Source organism: Cyprinodon variegatus, unplaced genomic scaffold (genome assembly GCF_000732505.1).
Source record: "Cyprinodon variegatus isolate N-32 unplaced genomic scaffold, C_variegatus-1.0 Scaffold18, whole genome shotgun sequence".
Taxonomy (NCBI): domain Eukaryota; kingdom Metazoa; phylum Chordata; class Actinopteri; order Cyprinodontiformes; family Cyprinodontidae; genus Cyprinodon; species Cyprinodon variegatus.
The window spans coordinates 2,329,012-2,354,688 of NW_015150471.1; the positions used below are offsets into that span (position 1 = coordinate 2,329,012).

Genomic DNA, 25,677 nt, shown 5'->3' on the forward strand with positions numbered 1-25,677 from the left:
GGACCCACCGGTGGGTCCGTAGGGTTCTAGGGGTTAACTTAAGTCCTGGTACTGCCAAGGAGGCACATCCTTTAGTAAGAGCTTTAAAGCAGGATTAATTTATAAAACAATATTCTAGTGTTTAAAAATTTCATAGAACATGGTTCAATCCACTATCTGGACATTTACCAATTTTGGCAACAACCGTTACTCAGAAAATTAGTCAAGAGGCAGATCCACAGCTCAGCTGGACAAATCTGTTAACAATAGAACCATGTTCACTCCACAAACTAGGCCCAGGTATGCCCTGACTAATGGGACAAACATTGAATGTTATATTCTACATACAAAACATTATGGTGGTGAATGCTGGAGGCTGAGGTGATTATTCAGATTCAATATAATTCATTGACTAATTAAATAATTGGCAATTCATCTGGTAATTAAATTGACTCATAACCTAAACTGATGGTACACAGACTCTAAAACATGCCTTTTGCTGAAGGAATGACCTATCTGCAGGAGTATTTATGGAAAAACTCAAAAATATAAACATTTCACATTTCAGATAAAATAAATCTTATTATGTTTGTATGTTTTTTTTATTCTAATCATGTCTTTACTTAGAAGTATTGATTTACACAAAGTATCTCATTAAAAATAATGTGATATATCAAATGATTACTAAATAATCGATAGGTGCAGTCCTAGTGAAATATCACAGTGTACCACCGATATGATGATACTTGGTGGTGGCACCATCATGGTGTGGGGAGTAGAGTCTGACATTTTTTCGGGAATCCCACGGGTCACGGGATTTCCGTGGGATTCCCGTGGGATGGGAGTCAGTATTAGTAACGATCACGTGATTGGGACGGTACAGGATTAAACATTAACGGGAGCAGACGGGAGCGGGAGCAAACCAATACTAACTAAAAAAAAAACGAGGATCGATGCCAAAAAATAAAATAAAATAGAAAGAAAAAAAATCCAGTACTGGCGCCGCCATTTTGTAGTTTTTTACCTTGAAGCCTACACTATAAAGCGAGTCAAAAAAAAAACTACACCCCCCAAAAACCAACAGTGCTTCCGCTCTGAGTTTTTCACCCGCGCTCAAAAACAATGGAGGGACCAACAGTTACTACAGTTAGAAACAGGAATTTAACTGATCCTTCATAGAAATTCAGATTCAATGTATTGGCAGAAATCTTATTGAAGACAACAAGAATGGGAGTGGTGCAGGAGCGTGGGAGTAATTTAACCAGGAGAGGGACGGGACAGGATTTAGATTTCTACTCTGGCCCGGGATCGGGACGGGACACCATTTTTTTCTGTGGGAGTGGGACGGCTCAGGAGTGAAAATCCACTCCTGTGTCAATCTCTAGTGGGGAGTACAAGGGCATATAGTTAAAGGTCTTTATCAACTGATGTGGTGATATCATCATCATGATATAAGGGTTTCATTATTTTCAGATTTTGGAGCAGCACAGTTCTGGTAAAGACATTTAAATTGGACTTGGGTCAAATCTCAGAGGTCTTTTGGTGCTCTGCCATTAGAATTGGTTTGTTGTGGTTTAAGATTTAAGCTTTGGTTTTATATTAATCTTAAAGATATTATGTAATCAACTAATAAATTTTATCTGTGTTTCTCAGACCATCTTGGACCACATGCATCTGCGTTGCAAATGCCACGGGCTCTCTGGAAGCTGCGAGGTCAAGACCTGCTGGTGGGCGCAGCCAGATTTCCGCACGTTGGGTGACTACCTGAAGGACAAGTACGACAGTGCTTCTGAGATGGTGGTTGAGAAGCACCGGGAGTCACGGGGTTGGGTGGAGACCCTACGAGTGAAGTACGCCTTCTTTAAGCACCCCACAGAGCGCGACCTGGTTTACTACGAAGGCTCACCCAACTTCTGTGAGCCCAACCCAGAAACGGGATCGTTCGGGACGCGGGATCGCGTCTGCAACGTGTCGTCACACGGCATCGAGGGCTGTGACCTGTTATGCTGTGGCCGTGGCCATAACACCCGGACTGAGAAGCGCAAGGAGAAGTGCCACTGTATCTTCCACTGGTGCTGCTACGTCAGCTGCCAGGAGTGTGTACGTGTTTATGACGTGCACACGTGCAAATAAGAGGCCTGTACTTTTAGGACAAACTGACTGCTGGACTTTCTACCCCAACCCCTTCATGCTGCACAACTTCCCTGCAGATGTTTACACCTGCTGCATTTTGGTCAATAACCCAGTCATACAAACTCAGGCTGTAATGTATGGAGCAAAACCAGGGTCAGGAAACACAATAAAAATAGAGGTTGGGGTTGTAGCTAGATTTCTTAGCCTTGAGTTCACTAATTAAAGGTAACACTGGAGTTCACCTAGTTTAAATCTGGGTAACAAGATTGTCTTCAACTTTGGAGATAATATTCATTATAAGTAAACAATTATGGACATACAACAGACCTATACTTCCTGTTGTCATTTAGCCTGGCTAGTCACAATGACTAAAGCAATACACATTGTTCATCAGTCTGGAAAGGAGCGGCTAGAGCCTTAATTAATGCACAGATAAATCAAAACGCAAAGGTAAAATATGGCGGGTCTAACAGACTAGGTAGAACAGGTTAGAACCAGTCAGGTTAGAAACAATCAGACATAAAAACTTCTTTTTAAAAAAGAAAACTTGCTGTTGCATCATGGGAAGTTCTGGCACAATCATAAACTCTTGCCTCCTACGTCGTGATTGGTCCGGTTCAGTCTGGCTGGCCAGGCTAGAAAGAAAGTGTAAAAGTGTAGAAAATAGTTATTTCTTAAAAAAAAAAAAAAAAAAAAATTATTAAAAACCTTTTTAGGCTGTAGCTATACTATATCGAAAGAAAGAGATTCAGTAATACCATCATTGAAGTTTCATGGCTATCGGTTTATTTTTCTTATATCAAAGAATAAATGATGGAGATGACTGGTTTTATTATAATTGATAATCACTTTTAATTACCAATAAGCCCCGAATTAAAAGGTAAATGAAAAGCTTACAGATGTCTTTTGATCCATTTTCTATTCAAAAAATAAAATTTTATTTATAATGCACTTTTCACCAAAAAGGCCTCAAAGTGCTACAATAAAGCATTTTAAAAAAGCATTAAAAAAGAAATAGAGATAAAAGAAATAAAATAATAAAAGCTGTTTTAAAAGAGAAAACAGCTTTAGCAAATCTATCTTGTGGGTATAGAGGCAAGCTTTAGCATGTTACCACAGCAACAGGGGGTTAGGAAAGTTTTACATATCTACAATATGTTTTATGGAATTCTTTTTTTTTTTGTGTGCTTTTAATCAAAAGATGAACGAATAACAACAACAGTAAACAACCCCTGTTGTTTTTTTATTCAAGCTAAGACTAAAAAGCTGCATAACCGGATATTTACAACCATAGAAGGTTCAGTTTGCAGCTAAAATCTCCAACTAGTGTTGGAATTAACACTGTTGGTGAGTTTTCAGCACTCATCATGTCAAAACTTTCCAAAAATAAAAATAAAAAATCTCAGTTAAAAGGTAAAACATTTTTATATCAGATATAGACAACCTTAAAATTAATTAAAAAAAATATGCAGTTTTCAAATGATGATTTGGAGGAAAACAAGGCATGGCATACCTACAGAGATACCTGTTCTTCAATATCTTTAGATTGGGATGCAATGTATTGATTTCATTTTAGATATTTTAACCTACTTAATGTTGTCAGAAAGGCCCTGTTTTATTTCAGAATTTTGTAGGTCTGTTTATAATAAGCCAAATAAATGATACTAGAAGGTCAGTTTGGGCAGTTAGATAAATGACATAATTTGAAATCTATTTTCAATATTAACTCGGGTAATTTTTTGTTTTATCTCATTTTTACAAAACGGTGAAAGCAGAACTTTGTAAGGCTGCAAACATTTTTTTAGTTCTGTTTTCAGTCTCAAGTATTGCGGATTTTACAGCATGAGTATTGATAATGAAAGTGAATTAAGAGCAAAACGCAAACAATAACCACAATGGCCTGTTTTTAAATTGTGTTATATATTTGTAACACCTAAGACAAAAACCTGCTAGGAAAATCTTGAGCGTAGCTGCTGGACCTTTTGGAGCCTTTGACTAAAAACACTCAGCAAGTTTTGCATAATTTTTCATTTTTTAAATTACAGATTTACTTTTCTAAACTAAAAAAGATGATCCATCAACCTCTGTTTTTATTTTGTTCCTGTCACTCGCAGAGCTCCGTACTGAAAGGGTAAAGATAAATTGGGAATAAAACATAAGTTTGAGTTTTCTTCCTCTGTCCTGGACTGAATAAACTTCACCCCCCTTTTCATGGGAAGCAGTTGTGCCACTTTCAGCGCCCTCTCCCCCATGTCTTTATTTATTTCCCCCCTCTGTACCAACATGATGTTTGCAGCATGTATAGTAACAGTCAATGCAGTGAAACCTACACTTCTTTCCAATTAAGGCCTCTTTTTCACTCATCATTTTTGTCTAAACTAACTTTCCGTCCGCTCCACCATCCCAACGTCACTGTTTAACTACTGAACTGAAAACAACAAGCAGACACTGAAGGTGCAACAGTCCTGTTTATTGTAAACTACTGACATGATTGAGTCCTTCCCACTGGACCAGTCAACTGGAATTTCTAGGAGATATAGATACACATCAGTGTGATGTTTATAGCCCTGCATTTTTTGAATTATGACCATCAGGATGGGACTGGAGGTATGCAGGAGGGGGCATACTCATTCCTCTGACTAACCTCCCCACACAGGTTTATGTATGCACTATTCAGATGGCTCCAGGTGGGAATATAGAAACAAAAAGTCTGTAAAGTTATCATGAATGATGGCTTTGTTACACATTTATAAACTGCTTATGAATTCATGCGTCGTACGTGAGCCAGGCTTTAGCTCATTTAGTTACAGTTCATTGGGTTCATCCTACAAGTTTGTGTCTAAAAATAAATATAATTCAGTAAAAACAAGGGGCATGCGATGACATGTGGAGACCAGGGGGCTAAAGGGAAGCCTCGAATTGGCTGTCATATCTCTCCAGCATTCCTACATGTTTATCCTGGGCTGAAGCGTTCAAGAGGTTTGATTTATGAAGCTGTATCCTTGTCTGTGCTTCCCCCCCCTCAAAAAAAAAAACAAATAAAAGAGCTGGAAGAGCATGCAGCAGTTTAGCAAAGGAATGGATCTCAGTAGATTGGTGTTTACGTTTTGAACTAGAGGATCACTGAGGAAAAATGACATCATATGTGAGAGGAAATAATAAAAAGAATGTTGTGACAGTTCCTCTGGCTTTTTCTAAATGAAGCCCACCAGCAGAACCTTCCCCACTATAAGCTGTCTTCTATGTGTGACATGTGGTTTCTTCTACCTGGATGTATTTTTCTCTCCACTATCAACACCCTGACTTTACCCCTGCTATATCCAAAGTTTTGTACAAATGTTTTAAAGTGAATAATTCCCTTTTTATTTTATAATCGTAAATGTTATGTTTTTATAAATATTATTTATTATATGATGTATATATCTGTACGACTGAACTAAGATTATATATTTGAAGAAGATCTGTGTCGTGTTTCTTGATGTTTTCACTTTTAGCTCAATATCTTCTCTCGTTAGTTTATTTTTCCGTTTTGTATTTTGGAGAAAAGACTTTTTAACTGTATTAACGATCTTATTACACTGGAAAAAATGGAAATCTAGATAAGTTATTTTTTCCTAAAATAAGTGCATTTGTTCTTGGATTGAGCAGGTAAAAGACACATTTTGCCAATGCAACAAAACAATTTACATTTAAAATAAGAAAACTCAATTGCATTGTCTTATTTCAGGTGCATTTTATCTAAATATGTTCTTTTAAAAGTAAAAATACTCATTCTATTGGCAAAGCATTTAATTTACCCACTCAAATTAAGAGTAAATACACTTAATTTAAGAATTTTTACTTATTTCTGGATCGTTTTTACAGTGTAGGGTCCCTAAACAGTCTGGAAAAATTTGGAGTAAGATCAAATTGTTTAAAGGCTTCAGGCAAGCGGGGAAAAAAAAAAAAAAAGGAAATACTTTTTACTTTTATTCTTGATTTAATTGGTAACATGATAAATAATACCAGAGCTCAGAACAGCATTCATTTAGTCTTCCTTGCAGCCTGTTTTGCAGGTTTCATCTTCAGCTTCCTGTACTTTATGGAAGATTCTAAATGCTTGCAGGTAGATTATTAATTTGACATTAGAATATCACAGTTTCCCTTTTTTTAATTAGTGATAAAAAGCTGCCAGCTTCTTATTTTACACTGCACAAAACGTCAACAAATTCCAATCACAGCAGTAGTAATTGTAAAGGATATTTTAGACATTGACTGAGAAAACGCCCTAGACACAACCACAAAAAACACAATTTTTTAGTTAATTATCAGATTTAAACTTGTAAGGAAGACTTGTATCTATTTGACATACAAGTCCAGATGTTTAGATATCCATATACAACAGCATAAAAAAACATGGAGAAGTCTAAAATTAGTAAGCAACCTTTGAGTTTAAAAGATGAAAAAAGAACTCTTTAAATCGGCTCTAGAAAAGTGTTGAACTTTTATACAGAAAATGCATAAGAACCCTGTTTTTGATGTTGAATTTAATCAAAATTTAACAAACTCATGCAGCAGCAGTATGAGGATTGTTGTTCATCAGAATTAATTCTACACTTTAAATAATTGTATATTTGGATTTCATAAGTTAAAGTCACCCCTTCTATAAAACAGGAACCTTGTTAGTTTCCTGAGCTGAATCACACAGATGTGTATAAAAACGTATCATACAGAAACTTGATTATTCCTATGGCGAAAAAAAAAAAGAGATCTATAAATCTTCTCAGGAGAGATATCAACAAAGATCAGAAACCACAGTCTGAAAGGAATAAAAAACAAAAAAAAACCTGACAGAGCTCAATCTTAAGGTGTTCAAAGCTGTATTAGTAAGCGTGATGTTACAACAGGACAACCAAACAAAAATCATCTTAAAGCCTTTTTTCTGCAAGACAAAATTAAATGGGTGGAGATAACCTAACATGGAATAGTTGCACAAATACCTTTTACCATCAGTCAGCACGGTAGTGGTAAGCTTATGATCTGTGATGATGGTATATTGCAACGATTTACCCAAATATAGCCACATGTTCTTATATTAGAAACTCATTGAAGTTATGGTACAAGTACAGGTTAATGAGCAAAGTACTAAATATATGCAAGTAAAACAATGATCAAAGGATTATCTAAACAAAATCAAAACTTCCTAGAGTACAAATATGCTGATTTTAGACAGTTGAGGCATTATGAAAGTATACAGAGTTCAACATCAGTAGGAACACAGATACCTGGCTGTGCAGTATTGGCCGATACCGATACAATCTGTTTGAAATTGATGTGTGTTTATATATATAAAGAACTGCAGACTACCTGGATGTAAAATAGTTGCCATCATGGCTTTGTCAAGCTGCAGCCTACCTATGTGAAGCAGGAAAAAGACAGAAAAAGTGAATCCGGTAGAACTTGACAATAGTTGAATAAACTTTCGGCTCTCAAAATGGTATCGGTGCCCTATTTGTTGATACTCGCCGATAACGATACCACCAATTTAGGGCTGGATAGGTCCCTGCTCCATATTGGTATCAGTGCAGCACTACTTAAAATAATTAATAAAATCTTAACAAGAGTTAATCAGCAAATACATTATAAGCACAGATAATTTATAAGTACAGAAAAAAGTGTAAACAGAAAGAAAAAAAGCCAAATACCTTTTTTAATGAAGATTCTCATCTACCTTTCAACTCATTAACCCCAAAACATAAAAATGTACATCTAACCTGCATTGCTGCCTATTAAAAAGCCATTAGTCTCACACACACACATTGAAGCTTTAATTTATTTTAGCAAGTATGAACAGAGTTGGTGGCTGCAGCACCATGACTTTAGTAATTGTGATCAATTATAATCAATATTATCATAATTAATGAGTAACAAACATTAGAACGTTTCATTAATACACTAGTTAACTAGTTAAGCTGATTAAAATCCAGTAAAATGTTTCGTGTACTAATTAATTCTTTTAAACTACAAAGTTTTAAAGCTTAATTTGAAGGGCCTTACTATAATATTTTTCATTCTCTTTACACGTTTATAAATATGAGAAACATCCAAAGGGTTCATGGCTATTTAAATCAATCAAATATTATATATTATACATATGACCGTTGTTTTCCAAGTAGGCTCATTCTAAAAGAAATAGTTTTATTGCATTTGGTTCAGGGTATCAGAATAAAAAGGGTGTGGATAGAAAAGCAGGACACACCTCAGATTTTCTTATGTAATAACTTGGAAAAACATGGAGTAATTCCCATCTGGTTTACAAGTATGAACAATTTTGTGTTACATCAAATATAATCTAATAAAAGAAATGCACATATGTGCAGTTCACTTTCCCTAGCTCTTAAAATTATCTGGACACTCTACCCTTACACGTGAACGTGCAAAACCGACTGCTAGGGCCCTAAATCAGTGCAAGTGATAGAAATGGGGCAGGCCCTTTGTCCTTCTACAATGCAGCCCTGCAAAGCAACAAACTTTCACTTCAAAAGTTTAATTGGCACAAAAGTCCGGATCATCTTTGTTCTGCTTTGGCTAAAATGAAGGACAGAGAATAAAAGTAAGAATAAATCCCTTTTAAATTTCTATAGAACTGCAGATACAGACTGTTTCATGGGACTACTAAGAAACATAGTTCTAGAAAAAAAAGCTTGACTCTCCAGTTCAGCAGCTAATATAAAACTGCACTGGAAAAAAATCGAAATCTAGATAAGTTGTTTTTTCCTAAAATAAGTGTATTTGTTCTTGGATTTAGTAGGTAAGAGAGAGATTTTGCCAATGGAACAAGACAATTTACACTTACAATAAGAAAACACAATTGCATTCTCTTATTTCAGGTGCATTTCATCTAATTTTCTTATTTTAAGAGCAAAAATACTCATTCCATTGGCAAACTATCTCATTTACCTACTCAAATTAAGTGTAAATACACTTAATTTAAGACATTTATACTTATTTTTAGATTATTTTTCCAGTGTGAAGGCAGAAGCATGAAGGTGAATTGGTGAGCATTCATTTTCATACCCCAGACTATATTGTAAGCAACAGAATTTATTGTTAAAATAAAATTAAAATAAACAATAACAAAAAAAAAAATCAGACGGAAGCAAGTGCACCACCTAAACAGCAGGTCATATCATGGAATGATCAGATTACACATCCGTGTACTAAAATAATGCCTTGATAAACGGTTTAATATTTAGTGTTTGTGCACACATGTTGCTATAGAAGTGCCTCGGTTGCTCTGACTAAATATAAATGAGTATAATTCCTAAGCTGCTCCAGAAACAAGGTTTGCAAAGTAAAGTCATGAGTAATTCAAATCAAACATCCCCTATACTCCAAACATTTAGTCTCATTTCACAACTTGGCAGTTTTCAAGTGAAGTCGACGCCCCGGTTGATGGCTTTCTGGCTTCGGTGACGACGAGGAAGGATGCCGATCGATGCGTTCTCCTGTCAGCCTGTTTCAGGCCTTCGTTTCTCAGCCGCTGAGTAGGAAAAAAAACACAAAATAAAACAAATAGAAGCGAGAAGAGACTGTAAGGCAAATGAGGACGTTTTGCCACCAGAGAGCTCCTGTCTAGACGGCATATTTTAGGAACGCCGTTTACACCGACAACACCAGAGGTTCCCGAGGCTGTGATGAGAAGCAAAACTGTTTCTGTTGTAGTTTTATCAGCATGGGCAGACAGTATTCACTGCAGGGATTTAAAATGGCACCATTGATTGTGCTGTATTCGTAAACTTTGGGTTTTAATCAGCCTTACTGATAAAGTTTCAGTCAGAAGTCATCATGGCCAATATAACCTATTCATTCTTAATTTTCCACATGTTAAGATGGTTTAGGAACCACCTTTCCCTTGATAAATAAAATCATCACATGAGAAATTAACCTTTTTTGTATTTAGTCAGACTTTGTCAAAATTATATTAGATGATCCAAAAAATGGAAGCTATGTTTTCATAACCCTGAGTAGAGATCTGTGTCGTTCAGTTTGAAATACTGAGCAAACTGACCGATTTCACTCACTATGTATGAGCAAAGCTTACAGCTGTCTTTAGAATAGTCACTATAAGAGGAGAAGTTGAGAAGTTTAGTGCAACTCTGTGATGAATGTGGAGATTCACACAATATGTTTGAAACAACTTGAAAAGTTGTAGTCAATCTCAAGGCGATAGCAGTTATCTATGTTTCCTCGTACATGTTGATGAAGCTCATATTTGTTCTCTTGAATCCAGGCTCTGTGGTCTTACCGAGGAAGGATGCCTCTTTCTCACCATCATACGCTCTTTAGATCATTTCCATTTTAGAACCCAGTCTGCAGGGGAAAAAAATAACAGAAAATGAGAATATTAAAAAACTCACTTAATTTACTGATCCAAATATATAAATATGGCTCTTCCTCGGCTGACAGTGAGCATGTTTAGTGTCATGGAAACAGGAAAACAACACTTACCCTCCTTCGTCCCTCAGTAGACTCAGGAACTTACTGACTCTGTAGTCTGGATCCATCTGAAGGAAAGAAACAGACTATTAGAGGAGAGGTTTTGTTTTTGTGTCCATCGACCAAACTGTGCAAGAAGGAAGAGGAGTCCAAATCTAATGTGAGGAGGGGGAGCGCGGTGAGAGGAAAACTGGGAGAGTGCGGAGGGGTGTCGCTGCAAGCCTGTTTTTCAGCATGTCTGAGGTTTACATTTTTTCAGAGGGTGTAAAACATGGCTGCCGCCACGCACATCCCGGAGTCAAAGTAGGGAGATGATGCTGCATGAGTTGTTTTGTTTGCCTATCCATCCATTGGCCCATTGGCTTGAGGGGTGCTGGTGCCTATCTCCAGCTGTCAATGGGCGAGAGGCGGGGTACACCCTGGACAGGTCGCCAGTCCATCGCAGGGAAACACAGAGACAAACAACCATTCACACACTCACAACTAAGGAGAATTTAGAGAAGCGAATTAACCTAACAGTCATGTTTTTGGACTGTGGGAGTACCGGGAGATAACCCACACATGCTCAAGGGAGAACATGCAAACTCCATGCAGAAAGACCGCGGGCCGGGAATCGAACCCAGAACCTTCTTGCTACAAGGCAACAGTGCTATCCACTGCGCCACTGAGTGCCCGTTTTGTTTGCCTATTCAAATTAAAAGCAAAGTATAGTGCTTTGCAAAGGTCACTAAACCAAGTAAAACTTTAAACATTTTGCAGTGTTGCGCCGATGGCATATTTTTGGCCACGATACGATACCTGGCTGTGCAGAATTGGCCGACACTGATGCCATCTGTTTGAAATTGATATGTGTGTGTGTGTGTGTAAATGAAGAACTGCATACGACTTGGATGTAAAATAATGGGCCATCATGGCTTTGTCAAGCTGCTGCCTACCTTTGTGAAGCAGGAAAAAGACTAATACAAAGTGAATCCAGTAGAACTTTTTATTGCCTACCTGGAATGGGTGACAATAGTTGAATAAACTTTTGGCGTCAAAATGGTATCGGTACCCTATTTGTTGGTACTCGCCGATACCAATACCACCATTTTAGTGCTGGATCTTGTCCCCGCCCGATACTGGTATCAGTATCGGTGCAACACTAGTTACAATCACACACTGCAATTTATTTCCCTGGTACTTCAAGACCAACAAAAAGTGGTCCACTGAAAGGAAAACTAAAATCTACATGCATATCTACAATCCCTGTGTATCCCTGAGCCACTTTTTGTAGAATCCTGTTCTGCTGTAATTCTTCCTTTGATTAAGGTCTGATTTTTGACTAGGTCTTCCAGCACATTAATATGTTTTGTTATAAACCAAATCGGAGTATCTCAGACTGTTTGCTGAAGCAGAATCTCCATCTTAGTCTTTCATACGTCTTCTTACTGGATTGTTTTAATTTAGATCCGTCATTCTTCCACTAACCAGATCCTATGTAACCGGACTCCGCCAGATGGATTTGTTCTGCATATCCATCTGGAAACCTTCCGTAGAAGTAATTTTGGGAAGGGGAGAAAATACTGGTTAGCTGATTGGCCTATGTTGGTGATAGACGGGCCAAATAAACCAATCAGATCAACGAAGCATATGACGTACTAACAGAGCGACGACGAAAACACAACCACAAGCCTTGTCGAAACCAGTCGGGAGAAGAGCAAAAACATCTTTTCCTCTGAGAAAAGCCTCCAGAGCAGTGTTTTGCTCTTCTTTCAGTAAAGAAATACTCTATACCGATAAAACTTGCTCGTTTCATCGCTAGTTTCATCGGCTAAAGCTGCCATGTTCTTTAGACTGAACTGTCGCGCTTCTCGTTGCGTCACACCTCAACCCGCCTCAAAGCCAACGCTGATTGGACGTTCGTTTGGTGAACGGCTCCAAATTTTCTTCAACGGAGAGTCTGCAGACTGATTTGCGAGTGAAATTTTGAAAGCTCGCGAGATCGGGATGGTCTCACGAGGCTAGATCCTATGTCCCTGAGGAATACAAATGTTCCCCCTGTGTAAAGCTCCCAAGTGTGATCATGGGGTTTTTATGGGTTTCACTGGTAGTTTTCTTCAACATTTAACACTGAGAGCTTAGTTTTGGTCTCACCTGAACAGAACATCTTGCTGGGTTCATTATAGAGCTTGTTACAATCTGTATACATCACCCCTCATGGGTTTGGTTCAATAATTGATTTCCTTTGGCACTTCTTTGTGGGCTTCATGTCCAACTGTTCTTTCACATAAGCTGCCTATCTGAGCAGAGCTTTAATTTCCCAATCTATCAGTTTAACTGATGGGATTGAAGAGAACTCTCTGAGATGTTCAGAGCTTTGTAAAAGCAACTAAACCTTTTTTTAAGCTTCATCACAACTTGATCCCTGACGTCAGCTGCATTTGTTTTTTATTCATGATGCGTCCACTAATTATTTCTGACAAACAGCAGAATTGAAATCAGCTGGGGATTAAATTACAAACAATGATTTATAATCCCACAGAGTTGGTAAATCACACAAAAATCTCAACAAAATAAATGTAATTTTTGGCTTGTAATTTGACAAAATGTAAAGGAAGGAACTAAAGTTTACAGGGGTGTGTAGACTATAGCAAATGTGCAGGGTAAAAAGTGAAGTTTGGGAAGACATAAACCAGTCCTCATGTTGGATTTCATATTCAGAGCTAAATTTCCGACTGTCAGTGTGGTCTGACTTGGAGCAACCTGTTCCTCTTCTTCCTCAACATCTGGCTGACACTCGGCTCTTCATGGCTAGTTTGTTGTCAGTTGGGGACAAAAACCTGTCATCTGCAAGCTGGAATGAAAAACCCTGCGGCTTCGTGGATGATTTGTCGAGCAGAGTGATCCAGTTCACAAACAGTCCTCCCAGCTGCTGGGATCCAGTTTGATTTGGTGTTGCAAAACCGTTTCTGCTCGGCCTTCCAAGTTCTGTCCATGTGTTCTGAATCTGGGGGGGTTTAAGTGAAGGAACTCTTTTACAGGCGATGTGGATCAAATCTTTGCTTTAGAGCAAAATGAGGAAGGATCATTCAAACCTGGAGCCAAGAATAAGATATAAAAAGGTTTTCCCTATAAAATAAACTCAGGGTGTTTTGAAGCAGCACAACCTAACATAAAAAAAAAAATGTAATTAAGTAAATTTATATAAAGCATCCATTAATCCATCCAAACACATAAGAAATATAACATTCGAGTAAGGGGTAAGTGGGGTTTTTTTTTCTTCAAAAGTCAGGAAAACTTTATAAAATCTTTTTCTTTCTTTTCATTTTGATGTGTAATTTAAAAACATTAACAAATTATTTTAAAAGACAGGATAGTTAAATCGGTGGTCAATATCAATCAAAAAGTAGCTTGTTTAAACGAACCAAAGACGTCGTTCTGAAAAAAATCCCAAAATCACATTTTAGCTCCGATGAAACATTTGTTAAAAACCTGCCTCCGATAAAGAAAGGTGCATCTTTTAGATCCTGTCAGCTCCTTGAAGTCGCTTTGCCTGCTTCTTATCTGCTGAGAAGCTGCTTGAAAAATCAGACCGCTTTCAGATTTCCAACATTGCTTTGGTATCAGATTAACTGATTATCTTTCCTTCTCTTGATTGCTGCATTTAGATTTGAAATGTTGACTGCTTTAGATATCAATCCTGTGTTCTCAGCCAGGGAGAAATTATGAAAACCTTTGCAACAGGACATTGATGTGTAATATTTGTCATAAAAATCCACCTTCTCTCATGGTCATCTCAGTCTTTAGGGCTTAATCCTCTATAAACCCTGTGGGCTGATATGAAGAGAAACTAGTTATATGCAATATTAGCAGTAGGTTCAGGTATGCGATATTTGTAAATTAGGGCTGTAGAGAATGTTGCACGGTGGCGCAGCAAGAAGAATTTGGGTTCGATTCCCAGCCTGGGGTCTTTCTGCATGGTGTTTGCATGTTCTCCCTGTGTATCTGTAAGTTCTCTCCGGGTACTCCAGCTTCCTCCCACAGTCCAAAAACATGACTGTTAGGTTAATTGGCTTCTCTAAATTCTCCTATGGTATAAGTGTGTGTGAATGGTTTTGCCTTTTGGTCATTGACAGCTGGAGATAGGCACCAGCACCCCTCGCGACCCCAGCAGGGATAAGTGTGTCAGAAAATGGATGCATGGATGGATGGAAGAAATATGTATAGAATATCAGCAGCCTCTGATTGAATAAAAAACTCTTTCTTGAAGTGGGATTGTTTCTATTAGAAACACATGGAGACATGAAATAAAAGTGACTTGAGGCTCCATACCTGTGCAGCCATTCCAATCAGCATGAGCAGCTTCTTTATGCCGATCCACAAGCTTTGGCCTTTCACAGCTTTGGCTATGCTGAGCCGTTCTTTCTCCTGGAAAGCATCTAAAAGCTAAAGACAGCCAAAGAGGACAGTATAAGCTATATAAAATATGGAAGTTGTTCAAATATGGCAAAAACATTCTTTAATCTATAACCCTCATGTATTAAAGTCAATTTCAGTAAATGAAAATTTTAGAAAAATATTAATTCAGTGAAGTAAAACTGATAAGTTATTATATTCATTGCACACAGAGGGATTTATTTCAGGTGTTTAAAGTTTAAAAATGTATGGTTACAGTTTGTAGATAATGAATAAACCCTATTTAGACTTTCATAAAAATTTGAATATAACAAAAGGCCATTAAAAATTACAGAAAATAGAAATCTTATATTATGCCCATGTCTTTTTTCTTAAGTAAGGGTCGATAAGCTGTACAATTCAAAGAGACATTAAACTATTTAATCTAAAATTCAAAAGCTATCTCGGCCCCCAAAAAACAAATCTTTTTTATTTTCTTGTTTCTTTTTTTTTTTTGCATAAATACACACTTTGTTTTTTCAAATGAATTACTGGATTTTTAGACACTAGAAAATACATTTCTGGTTCAAGCAATTTCTTGAATTCTGAATGTATGTTAGGGAAAACATGAGCTGTTATTTAGCTTAAACAAATTCTTATTATTACCTTATTTTCTGTTTTTATGCTCTAATATATTCTTTAATTGTGTGTTATTATTTCTAGCTATGTTTATCACTTTGTTTTCAGCTGTAGCTGTTTTAGGCGCTCCACGAATAAAGTTGATGATGAAAAAAGTGCATAGTTTGGAACTTAAAAAAAAAAGAAAAAACTTTCTCCAAATTTTCTCTTTTAAATGTGGGAAGTCTGTTTATCTGCACAGATTTTAAATAAAAAAAAATACATTTTTATCTGTTGTTTTCTATTAAAATTCCTCATATTTATAACAACCAGCAGAACGTCCCTGATAACCTCCAAGAATTAAAGATCTGTGCTTAAGAAGCAGGCTGTTCTCACAGAAGGGAAAGCTATGATGAGAGAGAAAGCCTGATTATCAGGAACATTCATTAATAAATGATCCTGCCATGTTTAGGTCCGTGCATGTTTTACCTCCAGGGCCTGCACGAGCTGCTCTCCCCTCGATATGTTGGGAAGGTGGATGGTGGTGCTGAAAGCGTCCAACATTTCCATTTCCTGGAGCACGTCTCTACGACTTGTGGTTCCGATGATCAGAAGCTTACGCCCCTGTAAGGGAAGCAAGACTTCATCGGTTTCTGTTTCTCACCCATTAAACAACCTTATTTTCTTCTTAAAATCTGAAAACCTAAAACCTCACATTTATACGGAGAAAGAGGGGAAAAAAATGCGCAATGAACATGGATGTAAACTTTGTGATTTTTCTGTTTCATTGAAGAGACTTTGTTGCCATAACAAAAAAAAAAAACGTTATACTGAGTGATTATTAATCGTCATCCTGCTGGATTATTATTTCACTAAATTTAAGGTTTCTGGACATTAAAGTTAATGTTACCAATTTCTTTCTCACGACTGTGATCTGCATTAACAGGATCTCAGTGACAACAAAAGCAAAAGGAAAAGAAAATGAAGGGCAGAAGGGAGATAGATGAATAGAACGTAAGAGTAGAAAACAACAGCACGGAGGACAAACATGAGCAAAAAAAGACAAAGACTAAGCCGAGGAGCTGGAGGACAACCAGCAGCAGACAACGAAGGAAGGAGAAGCAGAGGAGTGGTGAGCAGACAGGGGGATTATGGCTGCCCGCTCCCCCCCATGGCGTGGGGGGTTGTGATGCTGCATGCAGATGAGGTGCCACACAGGCGGCGGCGCTGCCAGGTCCTGGCTCTCTTACAGAGCCCATTCTCCTCCGTGTCCCCCTGGCCTCCCCCGGCCCCAGGCACCCCGCTGGGCTCAGCGCTTTACAACCCCGGAGGAGCTCTGCACCCAGGCATTCAACACCCGGCCCCGCGCCACTTCTCAAGCAGCCATATAGTGGGTTATACCCTCATTTACAAACACAACAACAAACTACAACCAAAGAAGCTATGAGAAATTGGTCTGTAACGCCACCATTCACTCTGAGCACAACAGAGCGGGAGCAAAACATTTGCTAATAACCTCACACAGTCGCTCACACATGCCAGTTGCAGCCAAGGACCTCCATCAATTCCTCATAAGACCTTGTGTTGGCATCTATAAGATCTGCTGCCCTCTTTCTGCCACCTTAGGACTAACAGCACCACAAAGAGGAAGAGATGGAAAACACAGCTCCATTCTCCAGTACCTGCGGAGGAGGTTTCTTCAGGAGAACCAACAGAGCCTGCAGCACCAAGTTGGAGAAACGAGGACCAATTGGGACATAATCTGAAAAAAAAAGACCGTTTTGAAAAAAGGAATATGATAAACAAAACAATATATATCTTCACAAATTTCTGAGGAATGAGATTCGTACCCAACAGGCGTTCAATGTCATCCACTAACACACAGCTCAGCTGGGATTTGTAGGCATCTTCAAATATCTATTGAGAAAACAGATATGTATAAACAATTAAAATCAGACAGAAAATGGGATGGGATGAGTGATATTTGGCTTCATTTATGCATGTCTAAGAAATCCTCATTGAATTTTGCTGTGAGCAGCAGCCCCGTTCCTGCCCTGATTAAACGAGTGGCCATGACAGATCTACATCTGCAAGTGGTGATGTGAGGCAGATCTGATTCTGTTTAATGTTAAAACAAATTAGTTCTCAGCCACTAATCTGCCCGGTGACAGCAACTATTCTTTTTCAACTATGTTAACAATTCAGGATTAATCCAACCCAAATACAATTTTTCCACCAATATTAGGCTCGTATCTGACCTTTTCATGGCAGTCTGAACGTCCCAATTCCATTCTTTTTCATTTGAAGAAAATCCAATTTGTTTCACTTCCATATGTGGCATTGAATTGGATACATATCTGATAGATTTTAAAGTGCCTGCTGTCATAATGCTCATCATTAAAATCCAGACTCTCAGCAACCACTGCTCCATCGAAACACATCGTAGATAATTTTGCTCTCTCTTACTTTTCTTTGTCTCATTATAATTCAATCATAATGCTGTAAATAACTTAAAATAACACAGAAATGCTGACATTTGTTATTCTACTGCACCTGTGGGGCATAATCAGACAGAAGTCTGTTGGTGGCTGCATTTAAATAGCAGTCTGAATGCCCATGCAGAAAAAAAGAATCTGATTTCACAAAAAAAATCGTAATTAAGCATTAAGGCCCTCCATGTAAAAATTGCATTACTTGATTACAGCTGTTTTTTTTTACTTTTTGAATTAGCTGTGTTGCTCATTGGCCACAGTGGCTAGTGGCTTACCAAAGTTACTAGTCACTTCGCATTTTCAAAAGCCACAAGTTTATTTATACGATTAAAGCCGACTATAGCGTTCTAAAGTTCACTTAAACTAGATTTACAACTTTTCAAAATGTCAAAGACCCTTGTACTGACCATCAAACGACATAAAACGTTAGACAGTAAAGGTCATCATCAATTATACAGCTCAGGTAGTAGAGGAATAAAAGATTTAATTAAACTGCAAAAAAACAATGCAGTTTTAGTAATCCAGCCAAGCGAGAAATATCAATATCAGAAAAACAAAAGTGATTAAAAACACCAAATACATTTAAAGGTAAATAAGAACTCTATTAGGTCATTTTGAGAATTCAATATTATTTTACCTGAACCAAAGCTACATAAATCAGTCTTATTAAATTCAACTTAAAATCAGGAGAGGAGTACAGCGGATGAGGTTTTGCATGAATTAATTGCAGGACCTTTATTGATACGACTGTTTCAAAAAAAGAAAAAAGAAATAAATATTATATCCATATCCTGGTTTAGATAGAGGAGAAACACTTTTCTCTCTGCCTGCAGACTTTGGCTGCAGAGCTGCTTTTAATTCCACGTCTGCTTCTGTGGGGGGGCTCAGTGCTCCCTGAAGATGACCGTTAATCTCTGAGGAAGAACAGTTCTGAAAAGTCACCAAATAAGTGACCAAGTTAGAAACAGTGAGTTAAATTGCCATTTTTTTCTTTCCTATCATAATTTTTCGTGTTTGTCTGCTCTCTGGACTGCAGGTTTGAATGCACCATTACAGATTTATAATTTTGTTCTGCACAGGGAATGCCTTTCTGAAGCGACATCGGTCTCGAATGGACCAATGACCACATAGTGTGCACAAGGGGTGCTCATGGGATATGTAGTGTTGTAAAGTCACATTTGGATTTGCTTATTATTTTGGATGAAGTTTATCAAAACTTCAATTAAAAGGTAAATAGAATCCAACCCATCAAAATGGCTGCTAGCAGTGGCTGTGCTGCACTCCACAAATTAAATTCACCTGCATTTGGTGTGTTGCCGTTTTTTTCCCTGCTTGGCTTTAAAACCAGCAGCGGCAAAGATAAAAGAAAAACCAAAACATGATGATTTTTCTTTTTTACCGGAGATAAGACACACCTTTTTTATTGCTTGACACTTCGCAATCTCAGAATGTCCGATCATCTTGTCGGGGGAACAGATCTTGATAAAAGGGAACTGGGAATCTTCAGCAATCTTAGCTGCCAGTGCGGTTTTCCCGCTGTTAGGTGGACCTGTGAAAGAATAAAGATTCATAATCAGCTTAGATAGAAAAATAAGGTTAATCTTGTGTGTTTGAATCGTATTAAATCTGTGCTTTTCTACCTTCCAGGAGCACAGAGACCAGTGGTGTGCGATCGCTGTTCTTGGTCTGCTGGACCAGCAGCTCTCCATCCTCCAAGGCGGCTGAAACTGGGTCACCCCACCGGATTATACCGTTCATGATATAACTGGCATAGTCCTCTTGGTTGGTTCCATAAGCCTGGAAGACACAAAAAATCACGTTTGTACCATGTTATACGCAACAACAAAGTTTTTAGTACAAAGTTTTAGCTAGCGCTACTTTCATCCACACATTTTGGACAAGTTTAGCTATCTTTAACTACAGAAAGTCAGGTGAAAATTATCCTTAATCCTTACTTGCTCTCGTTGGTTAGATAAAACATTACTACATGTTCATCCCCTTATTAGCTTCTCCCCCAAAAAGGTCGACAACATTGTTGAAACTGAAAACTACGTCCTTGCCGAGAGGTTTTTATTTCCTTTTCTTTTTTTGTTGTTTGGGTTTTCTTTTCCACAGAAAAGGGGGGACTTTTCCACAGAGATTGAGAGATCATATTATTTTATGCTTTTAGTTGCTTATTTTGGATATCAAGCATTTCCTCCAGTTCTATTGTAAAATGTTCTCTAAAAATCAAAATGCATTAGTCTATAAGAGCTTGTGCTTGCATTGTTGCCGTTATCATTTTATCAGTTAAAAATGGTCTCCGTACAACAACATTATTGCTGACAGGCCTAGCTGGGGTTACAGGTTGTTTATCGTTTGAAAAACATTTTTAACAAAAATATTACGTATAGGCTTTAGTGGATGGCCAGACTGATACAAAAAGCGAAAAGGGAAAATTACTATATATATGATAACAATAAAAAGAAAAACATATCTGAATAAAAAAAGGGGCAGGTAAGCTACACAAAGATATAAAGGATAATTAATCTAAATGATCTAAATGTGTAAATCAATCATATTGACTTAATTCTGCAAATAATTTCCTGGAAAACTTAAAAAAAAAAAGGCTATAGTGTCTCTGTGTCAATGAGATTTGCTGCTTTATATGGTGAAAACCAGTCGCTTTGGGATTTCCGCTCACTAATCCTCTCAACCAGGAAAGACACAAATAAGAGCCACACACCAACTTACCGGTTTGATGTCGTTATTCAGCGAGGCCATAAAATCAAGTCTGCTGACTTGCAGCTTCTCGGCCGTCTGAACATCGACCTCCACCGTGTTGCTGGCCTGAAACAGCACAAAAACATAAGCAGGACCATTAAAAACAGTTTTTCTGATCAAATTTCGATGTTAATCCACTCTTCCATGAAATATGGCACATGTGGATAGTTCAACATGTCATCAGACAATGTTCCCCACTAAAGAGAAAAGGTCAGATGGGGGGAGGGAGGGAAGAATAATTGCTCATAGGAGTAAAGAAAAACATCACAGCCATCAGAGACATCTACAGCTCCCGTCTGTCAGTTATCATCGCCCACTAATATCTGCTGCTCTGAGGGTACGGCCCTGGAAGGGGGGGTGGAGATCACTTAAGTGAGAACCTCCACCCCTCTAGTTTTCAGACATTGGGTTTGATTCCAGCTTTAAGTGCCAAGTATGACTGGAAAAGGGCCACAGCTACCAAGATAAAGAAAATTGTACCTTGATGTGTCTGTTCATGGCGGTGGACTGCGCCGCCCTGACCAGTCCCTCCAACTCAGCCCCGCTGTAGTTTTTAGTTTCCACAGCAAGCTCTTTAATGTTCACGTCGGTGGCCAGCAGGTTGTATTGACGCATCTTGGCTGTGTGGATGTTTAGGATCTGGATCCGCCCATTTTCGTCCGGTAACCCTGCAGAAAAGCAGGAAATGGTTTTAATCAACAAATGGTTCAAACTGAAAAGATCATTACGATATATTTCACCAAGTGTTGCACGAGAGCTTCAAATTAAAACTAATTTTCCATTTTAACCCTTTATAGGGCAAGTTAGCCTATTTGATCACTTGCATACCCCTTACAAATGGTCTAGAAGCACAAGATCTATATCCAGCCATTCAGCAAAGATACTGCTACATGGCTGTACATCTTATATTGGCATATGACATATTAGATGAGCCCTTGAATTATATATGACCTACTGTAAATTAAGTTAAAAAAAAAAGTTAACAAGTCAAGAAAAAAGGTAAAAAGTTAATTGAAAAGTTAAAAAGTTAATAAGATTAGCTAACAATTATATTTTATTTTAGGTTTATAAACTAAAAAAAGTGCCAGTATCAGCATTAATGGCCCTAGGTTTACGTTGTACCAAAAAAAAGTGTTTCTTTTATTTTTTCATGAATTTCTTAATATATTGGGGCAAGTTGGCATTTCTTCTTATTATATTGACATTTATTTTTACTGTCAAAATATCCATATCTTTTGGAATGTTAAAAAGGTAATAAGATCTTGTGCTGGATTCCAGTAACACTAATGGCTTGAAATTTTGATTTTCAAAGTATTTCACTGAGTTCCTATAAGGGTTAAAACTGGATGAGACCTCATCAGCGTTATCGAATGACACAGTAAAACAAACCAAGTGTGGATGATCGAATTATCCACCTTTCTAAGATCTCTGTCATTTTCCAAGCTCATATTCTGAGCACTTTAAAAAAAAAACTTGAAAATACAAGTTAGGAAATGATAAAAATGTATAATAACCAGCAAAGCAGCCAAAAGCTCCATTATTACTAGAGGAGCTGCAGAGATCCACAGATCAGGTGGAGGGATCTTTTCACAGAACATTCAGATTTGAATTCAACTAATTTGCCCCTTTTTAGTAAAAAATAAAAGATCAACTTATGGAAATTATTATTAAATCATGAAGGGACGCAGCAAACGAGTGGGTCAAGGTGCTTTAAATGAATGAAACCTTTAAGTTTTTTCCTAAAGACAATGTCTGGAGGAAAACTAACACCACCCTGAAGATAGAATCCCCCATGATGAAAGCATAGTGGTGGAAGCATCATGCTTTGGTAATGCTCATCTTCTGCTGGAATAGGGAAGTTGGTCAGAGCAGGGGAAAAAAAGCCTTAAATACAGAGAAGATCAAATCATATTCATCCGAGAAAATGCGAACAAAGTCGAGACTTAAACCCAACTTAAATCAAAGGGTGGAAAGTTTCTGTTCCAGTTAATTGCAGAAAAGAAGTACAAAGCTGTACAAAGTCTCACAAAGTAAGCTGAAACATGATGCACGCAACACTTTTCTGTCTCTTGTTTGCAAAAAGATCAAAAACATGCATCCATTTTTTTATTCTTAAACATTACAGATATTCAAACATTATGGGAATATTAGCAGAGTTAACTCCATTCCTTCCTAATGTCATTTTCTCCCTACTGCATTCTACATGTACCATTTATTTCTCCCTATTTTCCTACATTACTTATTCTGATTTGGGGCTCTAGGCATTATCCCTTCATTGGAAGCAGCAGTGATCCCTGCTGAAATGTTTATTATTAATAAAATCAAGAAATCTAAATGATCAGCGCTCAGACTGAAGGAATAAGCTCCGACTAATGAGGAACAGCTGAGGGGTCTCAGGCTCTGTTTTAGTCTGGGCTTCATTTTATTATTGTCTGGATTTGATAAACATATTAAAACACATCTGTAGCAATAACAGGTAGAAACAAATGGGTCCAAAATATTCGTATGTAAATGACTGTCCACTTACTCGACTTGACAGTTTATATTTTTTTGTGTGTTATAGTTGGGAGAATATAAATTCATGTTGGGAGAATATACGGCGGTTCACTTCTTACCGATCTCCATCTTCACTTCCAGTCTTCCCGGCCTCAACAAGGCCTCATCTATCAGGTCGGGCCTGTTGGTCATACCTGAGGGAGACAGATGGAGAGATAGCAGGAAGGGAGGGGAAGCACGGGAAGAAGACGAATGACACAGATGAGATAGCGTGCAGGTGGTCAGGAAGGACGCTGCAGAGCCTACTGAGTGTGAAAGTTTCTGCCTCAGAGAGAAAGTGAGACGGTCTGTTTCTCACCTATGACCAAGATGTTGTTGAGCTGCTCCACTCCATCTATTTTGGACAGCAGCTGGTTGACCACAGTGTCGTGGACCCCCGTGCTGCCTGCCATGCTGCCACGCTGCTTGCAGATGGCATCGATCTCATCGAATATGATGATGTGCAGGCCGCTGTTGGCTCCGAGCTGCGAAACCGAAAGGAGGAAGATTAAATAAGCTGTCTGATGTTATCTGAAAACATCTGCATCTTCAAGCAGGGAGGTCCTCTTCAATTGCTCATGCAAAAAACAGCCTGTCAGAAAGATCAACCTTACAAGATAAATATAAAGCTCTTCTGGGAAGGATTTAGGGGAGAAAATTTAGTGAAGACCAACACTTCAGACTACCCTGTTACAAACCATTTCACTAGAGAAAGGGAAGCTGCTTAGAGCTGATGAGATGATGGATGGAGCTACATAAACAATAACAGGGATGTGGGTTCACCCTCCAGCAGAATCATGATCCAAAACACAGGACCTCCTTATGCATCCCACTGAGATGGAAACATTGGAGAAAATAGGACTGACTAAAAACCTACACTTTACATTTATTATTTCTAACTAAAAAAGATTGCGAAAGGAGATTTCCTCCTCTAAAACACCTACATACTACTTTGTGTTGATTTAGTAAATTTAATCCCTTTAAAATCCATCCAGCCATCCTTTTTCCGGTTATCCAGGGTCAGGTCGCGGGGGCAGCAGCTTCAGTAGGGAGGCCCAGAGAAACATAGTCCTTCCAGCACGTCCCGGGTCTCCCTCTGGGTCTCCTCCAGGAGGCATCCTAACCAGATGCCTGTTAGGTTTATTCTTTATACACATGTGCATTGTAATTCTGTTAGCCAGATTAGACAGAGTAGAAGGTCTTCCTTCACATGGTGGATGTCACTGTGTGTACGGAGGCCATCTAATCAGGACAGCCTTCGTGTCTTTAAAAATACACAGGATATAGGCACATCTTGGAGCCGGACTGATAAAGGAGAGCTATGGGTATTCCTGGGGTAAAGAGGCAAGATGCATGAAGTTCAAGGCATGGATGGCGTTTCAGTTTCTGATACGGACAGTTAAGCATCCACCTGATGTGACACATGGACTCATGAGGTATAAGAAGGAGGAGATGACCTTGTTCGGGGCTCAATCTTTGCTCAGTCTTTGCCGGACTCTCGCTGACGTTTTTTGAGCCCATAGCTGTGCAAACTCCAAGCAATTTCTCTGTCCTGTAATGACCTGACCTGGAATAAACTCTGTTACCTTTTTTACTCCTGTTTTATAGTCCTAGTAGTACCCAGTTTGAGTTAAGAGTAGTAAATAACTTGCTCCCAGGTAAAGAACCGGTAGGGAAGTTCTGAGGTGCAGCTGCCTTCAGAGGGACCCAACTTCCATATTTAACATGCCTGAGCCACCTCAGCTGGGTCCTTTCGAGCTAGAACCCAACCTGACATAATCTAAAAGAGATCAGGCGAAATTATTCTTTTGTTGAGGCACCACAATAACCGTAATACCCAATGATTTTAGATCTCTTTCAGGATTTCCCTTTCATTTAAACTCCAACTAACTTGCTTGCCCACAGCATGATGCTGCCTCTACTATGCTTTACTGTCTGCCTGCTGGATTTGATCATTCTTCCCCGACTTTACAACTGTATTCTACCTTGTGGTGATTTATAATAGGGATGCACGATATAATCGGCCCCCTATCGGTATCGGCCTTAAAACTGAATATCGGACATCGGCCACCCCACCGATAACCCGATATTTGATCAGCTTCTGAGTTTCTAAAGTCTAAAAAAAATAAAATAAGAAAAAATACTACTTCTTCTTCTTCCTCAAAAACTTCTTTTTTACAGACTTAAAAACTTCTAAAGACGAGGGAAAAAATATTGATAGATTAAAATATCACATTATCTTCATATGCTGATATATTGCCATTTAAAAACACCATATCAATCTCTTTTACTAATGAAATATTGC

General features: G+C 38.2%; 2 protein-coding genes across 2 annotated transcripts in view; one reads left to right on the forward strand and one right to left on the reverse strand.

Moving 5' to 3' along the window:
- LOC107093197 (proto-oncogene Wnt-3) overlaps positions 1-2,795 on the forward strand; it is a 38,749-nt gene extending 35,954 nt beyond the window's left edge. Inside the window, exon 4 of the mRNA XM_015388085.1 lies at positions 1,633-2,795. Coding sequence (XP_015243571.1) covers positions 1,633-2,112 — 480 coding nt within the window. The 3' untranslated portion in view covers positions 2,113-2,795. The remainder of the gene's footprint in view (positions 1-1,632) is intronic.
- Positions 2,796-9,043: 6,248 nt separating this feature from the next.
- LOC107093238 (vesicle-fusing ATPase-like) overlaps positions 9,044-25,677 on the reverse strand; it is a 37,857-nt gene continuing 21,223 nt past the window's right edge. The window contains exons 10-22 of the mRNA XM_015388174.1: positions 23,692-23,857; positions 23,453-23,527; positions 21,318-21,505; positions 20,808-20,903; positions 19,715-19,871; positions 19,490-19,623; positions 17,433-17,499; positions 17,265-17,344; positions 16,072-16,206; positions 14,902-15,015; positions 10,603-10,658; positions 10,400-10,464; positions 9,044-9,634 (exon numbers count right to left, since the gene is read on the reverse strand). Of these exons, the coding sequence (XP_015243660.1) occupies positions 10,437-10,464; positions 10,603-10,658; positions 14,902-15,015; positions 16,072-16,206; positions 17,265-17,344; positions 17,433-17,499; positions 19,490-19,623; positions 19,715-19,871; positions 20,808-20,903; positions 21,318-21,505; positions 23,453-23,527; positions 23,692-23,857 (1,296 nt within the window). The 3' untranslated portion in view covers positions 9,044-9,634; positions 10,400-10,436. The remainder of the gene's footprint in view (positions 9,635-10,399; positions 10,465-10,602; positions 10,659-14,901; positions 15,016-16,071; positions 16,207-17,264; positions 17,345-17,432; positions 17,500-19,489; positions 19,624-19,714; positions 19,872-20,807; positions 20,904-21,317; positions 21,506-23,452; positions 23,528-23,691; positions 23,858-25,677) is intronic.